This window comes from Trachurus japonicus, unplaced genomic scaffold (genome assembly GCF_045865225.1).
Source record: "Trachurus japonicus isolate A0001 unplaced genomic scaffold, Traja_1.0 AP030155.1".
Classification (NCBI taxonomy): domain Eukaryota; kingdom Metazoa; phylum Chordata; class Actinopteri; order Carangiformes; family Carangidae; genus Trachurus; species Trachurus japonicus.
The window spans coordinates 17,732-26,663 of record NW_028220288.1 but is presented as its reverse complement, the minus strand read 5'-3'; the positions used below and the strand labels follow the sequence as shown (position 1 = coordinate 26,663).

Here is an 8,932-nt window from a genome sequence, read left to right as displayed (position 1 = left end):
TTAGTCTGTGAGTGGAGCTGAAAACACAGCAGACAGGAAGTAGAGTCAGTCATGGCTCCCCTCCCTCCTCTACTGACTTGACTGAAGTTTACTGTGACTCTGAGTCCAGGTTTTAGTCAAACTCACCTTCAGTGTGTGGAGTGTCAGCAGGTTGAAGCAGCAGTGTTGTAGCTGGACTCACTCACAGGAAGTTGTTGGTTTGGTCTGAAGCTGAATCTGATCGTCTCTTCTTCAGTCTGCGTCTCAGGGACTGACGAAGTCCAATAAAGTTATTCCTGGGACTTTGTCCTCAGTGTTAATAACTAACTTGGTTCATCTCAGGTGAGTCATGTGAGGGGGCGGAGCTTTGAAAAATGACTGAATGTTGAACAGGTTAGTCCACATTAATGTAGAGGAGCAGTTCTAGGCACAAGTCTCGTTTTTAAAAGGGTCTTTTCATGTGTTTTTTGATAAATAGATAACTGTTGTGCATGGGGATGTAAAATAAAAAAAGAAAGGTTATCAACTGTACACCTTCCTTGTCATACCATGTTGTGTGTGTGGGAGTTAAGACATATAAACTCATAAATTAATAGCACAAACTCTCACAGCTTTGAAACTTGACATTGTGGTCAGAAAGCTGCTTTACCTGTTAGAAAAACTTTGTTGTGAATATCTTAATTCTTTGTGTGGAAGGGAGCAACTGTTTAAGTGCAGTACTTGTACCTGTGCAGAGTATTTGTACACAGTGTGGTGTCAGTACTTCATCTCAACACTTCCTCCTCCTCTGCTGCTAATTATAAAGAGAACGGGATGTTGTGTAGATGCAGGAGACGTTAAAGACGAAGCTGAATATGAATCCAAGTCAAGGCAATATTTTATTATGTTAATGAAAAACAGGAACAAATGTACACTCAGATTTTGTGATGAACTGACACGTTAATACATTTTAGATCATTTAATGTGAACAGATACAAACTTTTTACATATGTAATTAAACAAGAATCACTTTTCAACTTTTCATGTTTGATATTTTTTTCATCCTAGGAATAACTCCAGATCTTCTTCTAGAGAAGAAGAATCAAATGTTCAGTAATTGAGTGTTGAGAGTGAACATATTTAACCCATGAAAAGTAGTTTAAAAAAAAAAAAAAAGTAAAGGAAAAGTGTAATAATGAGACAGCAGGAGGACAGGTGAAGTTTAACAGGTTCAATTCACTGACTTTTTCCTTTAAGAAATAAACAACATTATAAATATGATCATCCTCTTTATCTCTAACTGCTCTGCTCCACTGTCACTGACACCTTCACTGGTAACAACTTCACTGGGAGGTTTTCACCAGTGTCAATCCATGGAAACATCTTCTGAGTGAAAGTGTGTGTGAAGGTGTGTATGTGTGTGTTAGTATCAGGATCAGAGAACGACAGTTTTCCTCTGTTCAAGTCCAGATTCACTCTGATCCTCTGGAGCTTCTTCTGCTCTGGGAGAACAATGACTGGAGCTGATGGTGAAACTGCTCCGTATTCACCTTCATCAAACCATATTCTCCATAATCCAGACAGTATCTTGGTTCCCTTCCTCTGCACAGACTCTGCTAACACACCCAGTCTCCAGATGGCATTGTCTCCAACCTGGACATCCCTGCTGTGAGTCCCTGAGTTAAAACCCTCAGAGCCCAGGACAGGGGAGCAGTAAGTATCAATCCTCTCTGGATTGTCAGGAAGCTGAGACTGTTCGTCTTCTCCATGTCTCACTCTGGTCAGATCTTCAGACAGGATGAGTTCTGGATGAGCAGTGTTTGGGTCCAGAACCACAGGACTGTAGGAGACCATGTCCTTCATCTTGTTCCAGATGTTGAAGGTCAGGTTGCCCAGGTGTTTGGCCTGGTCTATCAGAGCTCCTGAGTCCAGCTGTGGATCCTCCAGCAGGGGGCGCTGCTGGACTCTTTCCACTGCAGCCTTGTAGTTGAGCAGGAATGAGACGTCTTCAGCTCTCAGCTCGTCCTCTGTGGCTCTGACTGTGTGTGAAAGAGCTGCTATCTCTCTGCTCAGAGCCTCCATCTTCTCCTTCATCCTCTGACTCTTCTGCTCCTCTTCCTCCCTCAGTGCAGCCATCCTGGCCTCCTCTTCCTCTTCTAGAAACTGGTGAAGCTTCTTAAACTGCTCCTTAATCTGCCTCTCTGTGTGTCGGGCCTGGACCTTAATGTGTTCTGCTGTTTGACCAAACTTCACCTGAATTTCTTCAAAACCCTTTAACTTCTTCTTTAAGGGCTTCAGAGTTTCCTCAAGTTCCTTCTTGAGTTTCGAAGCAGCTTCATTGATGGGTCTGATTCTGTGGTTGGTGTGTGTTTCCGAATCTCTGCAGATGAGACACACTGGCTGCTGATGGTCCAGACAGAAGAGTTTGAGTTTCTCAGAGTGCAGACAGCAGAGAGCCTCTGAAGATCTCTGTTCTCTCTGCTGTAAGAAGCTCTCACACAGGTTCTTCAACACCAGATTATAAGGTGGTTCTTCCTTTGAAGATCTTCTCTTACAAACTGGACACAGTGGATCTTGTTTCTCTCTCCACCAGCTCTTCAGACAGTCTTTACAGAAGCTGTGGCTGCAGGACAGAACAACAGGATCTCTGAAGACCTCGGTACAGACCGAACAGCAGAAATCCTCCTCTAATCTGGAAGCCATTTAGTCTGTGAGTGAAGCTGAAAACACAACAGACAGGAAGTAGAGTCAGTCATGGCTCCCCTCCCTCCTCTACTGACTTGACTGAAGTTTACTGTGACTCTGAGTCCAGGTTTTAGTCAAACTCACCTTCAGTGTGTGGAGTGTCAGCAGGTTGAAGCAGCAGTGTTGTAGCTGGACTCACTCACAGGAAGTTGTTGGTTTGGTCCGAAGCTGAATCTGATCGTCTCTTCTTCAGTCTGCGTCTCTGGGACTGACAGAGTCCAATGCACTGTTTCCTGTTTTTTTCAGGTGAGTCATGTGAGGGGGGCGGAGCTTTGAAAAATGACTGAATGTTGAACAGGTTAGTCCAGATTAATGTAGAGGAGCAGTTCTAGGCATGTGCCTCGTTTTAAAAAGGGTCTTTTCACGTGTTTTTGGATAAATAAATAAATAACTGTTGTGCATGGGGATGTAAAATAAAAAAAGAAAGGTAATATACCGTACACATTTCCTTGTCATACCATGTTGTGTGTGTGGGAGTTAAGACATATAAACTCATGTAGATTAATAACACAAGCTCTGACAGCTTTGAAACTTGACATAATTGTGGTCAGGAAGCTGCTTTACCTGTTAGAAAAACCTGGGTGTGAATATCTTGATTCTTTGTGTGGAAGGGAGCAACTGTTTAAGTGCAGTACTTGTACCTGTGTGCCGAGTACTTGTACACAGTGTGGTGTCAGTACTTCATCTCAACACTTCCTCCACCTCTGCTGCTAATTATAAAGAGAATGGGATGTTGTGTAGATGCAGGAGACGTTAAAGACGAAGCTGAATATGAATCCAAGTCAAGGCAATATTTTATTATGTTAATGAAAAACAGGAACAAATGTACATTCATCTTTTGTGATGAACTGACACGTTAATACATTTTAGATCATTTAATGTGAACAGATACAAACTTTTTACATATGTAATTAAACAAGAATCACTTTTCAACTTTTCATGTTTGATATTTTTTCATCCTAGGAATAACTCCAGATCTTCTTCTAGAGAAGAAGAATCAAATGTTCAGTAATTGAGTGTTGAGAGTGAACATATTTAACCCATGAAAAGTAGTTTAAAAAAAAAAAAAAAGTAAAGGAAAAGTGTAATAATGAGACAGCAGGAGGACAGGTGAAGTTTAACAGGTTCAATTCACTGAGTCCCTGAGTTAAAACCCTCAGAGCCCAAGACAGAGTAGTATTCATCAATCCTCTCTGGATTGTCAGGAAGCTGAGACTGATCATCCCCTTCATCTCTCACACTGGTCAGATCTTCAGACAGGATGAGTCCTGGACCAGCAGTGTTTGGGTCCAGAACCACAGGACTGTAGGAGACCATGTCCTTCATCTTGTTCCAGATGTTGAAGGTCAGGTTGCCCAGGTGTTTGGCCTGGTCTATCAGAGCTCCTGAGTCCAGCTGTGGATCCTCCAGCAGGGGGCGCTGCTGGACTCTTTCCACTGCAGCCTTGTAGTTGAGCAGGAATGAGACGTCTTCAGCTCTCAGCTCGTCCTCTGTGGCTCTGACTGTGTGTGAAAGAGCTGCTATCTCTCTGCTCAGAGCCTCCATCTTCTCCTTCATCCTCTGACTCTTCTGCTCCTCTTCCTCCCTCAGTGCAGCCATCCTGGCCTCCTCTTCCTCTTCTAGAAACTGGTGAAGCTTCTTAAACTGCTCCTTAATCTGCCTCTCTGTGTGTCGGGCCTGGACCTTAGAGTGCAGACTGCAGAGAGCCTCTGAAGATCTCTGCTCTCTCTGCTGTAAGAAGCTCTCACACAGGTTCTTCAACACCAGGTTACAAGGTGGATGATACTTTGAAGATCTTCTCTTACAAACTGGACACAGTCGATCTTGTTTCTCTCTCCACCAGCTCTTCAGACAGCCTTTACAGAAGCTGTGGCTGCAGGACAGAACAACAGGATCTCTGAAGACCTCCGTACAGACCGGACAGCAGAGATCCTCCTCTAGTCTGGAAGCCATTTAGTCTGTGAATGAAGCTGAAAACACAGCAGACAGGAAATAGAGTTAGTCGTGGCTCCCCTCCCTCCTCTACAGACTTGACTGAAGTTTACTGTGACTCTGAGTCCAGGTTTTAGCCTCTTACCACTCCTATAAATTCTGTAATATTCGCCTATCCAAGGCGTACTCAAAGTAAATTGAATGCTGTTCTTGAACTGTTTGGAGAATATATGGATGGGCTTGGTCTCTTTTGAAAGGTAACACTCTGAAGTTTTTCCCCAAACTGAAATAATCACTATAAGTGCTATTATCATTGAGTAATCTAAGTTGGAACACACTGAATTAGAATGTTTTTATTCTCGCCTGAATTTTTTTGTTGCAATCAGATGCCTGAAGATGAGTGTAGCTGAGAATTTTAGCTGGAAAACACAATGGGACCACAGCATGAAGCCTTACCTGGCCCCAGTTCAAATTTGATAACAATCCTGCTAAAAATTAGTATTTTACACATGTTTTTCTAAGTGTATATCTAGGCGTTTTCCTAAAATTGCCATTGAGAAACAATACATGCGCCAAAGTGCAGCTTTTGCAAAGTTACGCATGAAAATGGCAGTGCTGCCTTTTCCCAGGGACCGTGAATGCAGCACATCGTTTTTTTTCGGAATTTCATTGGCTATTCAATGCATCAGTGCCATCGGGATCGGTTTCTATTGGCTGAAGCCATTCAGCGCTGTCGAAGGGGATGTTCCTCATACAGACACAGCCACTCATTCGCTATTGCAGGCGGCAGCCGGGGACAGGGAGCTTGTGATTGGTCGAGTGAGCTGTCAATCGAAAGGTCAGAGCGCAGCGCCATTTTGTGAAGTGAAATAAACATTGTTTTCATGTAAACGCCGGACTTACGAGGAGAAATAAACGGATTTACTGGATATACAATGCGTAATTTCATAAGATGCAGCAGCGGGATGAGGCTATCTACCGGTACAACCGTGTGTTTTACTGGATTGGATTTACTGGACTTTTCTGAATGTAACGACACCAAGTTTGTGGGGAAACCCTGTGATCCTGAGCCTGCCCTGACACAAATCGTGAGTTATATCGGCTTTTTACGAACTTTGTTAGCATGTTTATAGTCTGATTCGAGTGTTGCTGTGATGATTATATTTAGGAATGGTCGGCATATCTTTAATCACAAGAGTTTTAGCTTTCCAACGATATGTGGCATGACTATTTCAAGTGACTGGTGACATCCTGTATGACACCTCCCTGTTTAAAACCCCCCGGGGGCCCGCGGGCGGGCCGTTGGAATGGCAAACTCACCTTCAGTGTGTGGAGTGTCAGCAGGTTGAAGCAGCAGTGTTGTAGCTGGACTCACTCACAGGAAGTTGTTGGTTTGGTCTGAAGCTGAATCTGATCGTCTCTTCTGCACAGCTCCACCACTTCCTGAATTTAAGGCAGGTCCTTCATTTCCTGTCTTACATTATTGGACAACCTGATTAATCCAGGTGTGTCTGACCATTGTGACTACTCAGACACACCTGGATTAATCAGTGTGTCCAATAATGTAAGACAGGAAATGAAGGACCTGCCTTAAATCCAGGAAGTGGTGGAGCTGTGCATCATGGATGTATTATATTAACAAGTTGAGCTCAGATTTCCATCGTTGCTATGGTTACAGTGAACGATCAGCTGATTTCATTGTGACTGACGTAGCTTCCGGCAAGTCCGTCATCGTCTCACCGACAGGCAGCCCCCGTTCAGGTAACGTAGGCCTAAACAAACAACATGGAAAATTGTGATTAAATAATTAACAGTTAAAGCTATTTTACCTCCAAAAACCAGCCAGTGTCGTCAACCACAAACAAAGTTTGAGAGATGTGGTTGATCAAAGTTGTTAAACTGGCTGACTTTACTAGCTGCACTGTTTGATGTAGATTTTAATGATTAGGCTAACGTTAACATAGCTAGGCTAACATTAATGCTACATGCCAGCCCTCACTGTACTTTTCTCACTGTTTTACAGGTAACAGATAATACCTACAATGGCTACAGCTGAAGCTGAGTTCAATGAGATGCTCAGTAAAACGAAGAGCCTGACACAAAGGTAATTTAATATCTTATTCCATGCATGGGGATCAGATATTATGATGCATTTGTGCAGGAATTCTGTGTGGTTAACTGCATTACTTTGATTATATTGTGTTTTTTTTTTAGGTCAAAAAAGAGGACAAAGGCATCAGACCTGCCACGATGGAGAAAACGTGATGATCATCTCTGTGTCCTTGAGGAGACCGGTGTGGAGATGCTTGATGAACAAGAGCCAGGATTTGGTATGTGATCGTGATAATTTGTGCATCATTATTCTTATTTTGGTAGAAAAACATCATGTTAGGATTTCTATGTGGATGTACCAGTCCAAGAAGCTTTCTGAAGTCTGTAGTAGTTGTAGTCGTAGGCCTGCACACCTCAACATCACCATAATACTTCATTTAGAATGTGATTTTCACAGGGCCTGATTTAAGCCACAGTACCACCTTAAATTAGCTCAGTGCAGCATCACACCGGTGCTCTTACCAATCATATTTCCAACACACGCAACATAACACCACCTGAGAACTCTCGCCTAAACTTCATATGGATGCTGGCAGAAAATGGAGTATGCCAGGGTGGGCTGGCTTATGCAATATTTACAATTGCCACCTTTAATTCTACATATAAGTGTATTTTCAATTATTCTGTCAACAGACTGGCAAAGTGTGTTTGAACACCGTTTTACCAGAGTTTTATGGAGTGGGTGATAAGCTCTTTCAAGGTGGACAAGCTGTGCGCAGAATAGAGGATGACACTTGTTGGAAATTCCCACGGGTCACTTGATTCTCGCGGGATGGGAGTCAAAGTTTTATTAATCCTGTGATTGGGACGGGACGGGAATAAAAAATCAACGGGAGCGGGCAGGAGCGGAAACTCCATTAATAGATGATGATTTTCAGCCGTGTTAAACAACCAAAAGGACAGATGCGTCCATTTTTGCCGTCATCTTTCAGTGAGCCAAAACTATTTTGGCTTGCGTTAGTTAGTTAAATGGGGGTGGGTGCAGGAGACACACAATAATGACAAAATGCAACATTTTTGCAACATGTTTGGGTTCATTCAACTGAGATGGACATAAATGGACATGGTGTGACCAATGTACTGTTTTTATTTTTTATTTTCTCCAGCTCTGAGGAAGGGGGCTACTTTGACGGGTGCTTCTCTGCAATGATGATGACTTCCAAATGAGGGCCAAGCATGTACAGTAAGTGCTTTTGTGTATTTTCCACATAGATTCTCATTGAACTTCTTGTACTACTTGAAAGTTTATTTTTAAAATAACACTAGAAACTTTTTGTCTTTGTATGCACCAGGAAAGGGCGTCTGTGGTCGGTCTCAGCTGAATGCAGCAAAGGCGAGGACAACGAGGAGGACTAGGGGAATAGCTCCAGCCTTGATGAGCAGGTGTGTATCATATAAGAGTTATGCCATCATGGCATTATTCTTTGTGCTCTAAATATGTATGTATATCCACACATCAGCTGACCCACACTATAGGCCCAGTTCCAATCCGCCCCCCGCCGGGTTCACACCGGACGCCGAAGCGCCGCGAAGCGGAGCGGCCGCGGAAATCGCGCGCGAGCCGCGTCCCTCCAGTTCACACCAGACGCTGATTTCTCCGCGGCGGTCGCGAGCGCCTCTGCTCCTCAGCTGTTGTTTACTCACATTCAGAGCTGTGTTTTTTACATCATGGATAAGTAAATAACCTCATATAATTATAACACCGTGTGCTGTGGGTCAAACAACTCCCTGTACTTCACTTCCAAGATTAATTTCACGTCCTCCTTCACTTTACAACAACTCGTCTCTGCCTCTCTCTTTCTCTCTCTCTTTCCCTGTTTGTTTGTGTGTTTTGACCCCCCCTCCTCCTCCCTGCAGCCAGCCCACTCCGTGTCTCCCTATCCTGTGTGTGTGTGTTTTCATCTCTCTTGTTCTCTGTTGAGTCTGACAAATATAAATACGGTCGCATTTGTCAATCGCGGTATTTTATTTTGAAAATCGCTTTTATTTTGAAAATTGACCGGATTCTCTCGTGTTTCTTTGTGTGACTTCCTGCCAGAATTGACGCGGTCGGCCGCGGCTCGCGCACAAAATAGAGCAGACGCCGAAACCGGCGCTCCACGGCGCGAGCCGACCGCGGAGGACCGCGACGCTCCGCGTCTAGTCTGAACTACAACACCAGTTAACGAGGGCGCCGAATGGAAGC

General features: G+C 43.7%; 1 protein-coding gene and 1 long non-coding RNA gene across 2 annotated transcripts; one reads left to right on the top strand and one right to left on the bottom strand.

Annotated features, from left to right (window-relative positions):
• Positions 1-1,171: 1,171 nt before the first annotated feature.
• Positions 1,172-2,661, bottom strand: LOC146960634 (nuclear factor 7, brain-like). Its single transcript, XM_085772201.1, has one exon. The coding sequence runs from the start codon at positions 2,659-2,661 to the stop codon at positions 1,255-1,257; it is 1,407 nt and encodes a 468-aa protein (XP_085628327.1). The 3' UTR covers positions 1,172-1,254.
• A 3,994-nt stretch (positions 2,662-6,655) lies between these two features.
• Positions 6,656-7,934, top strand: LOC146960633 (uncharacterized). Its single transcript, XR_015035401.1, has 3 exons — positions 6,656-6,739; positions 6,850-6,965; positions 7,854-7,934. It is a non-coding gene; the product is annotated as an uncharacterized LOC146960633 (long non-coding RNA).
• The last annotated feature ends 998 nt before the right edge of the window (positions 7,935-8,932 follow it).

Coding starts and splice junctions, on each gene's coding strand:
- LOC146960634 (XM_085772201.1), bottom strand. CDS start 2,661: ATGGCTTCCAGATTAGAGGAGGATTTCTGCTGTTCGGTCTGTACCGAG.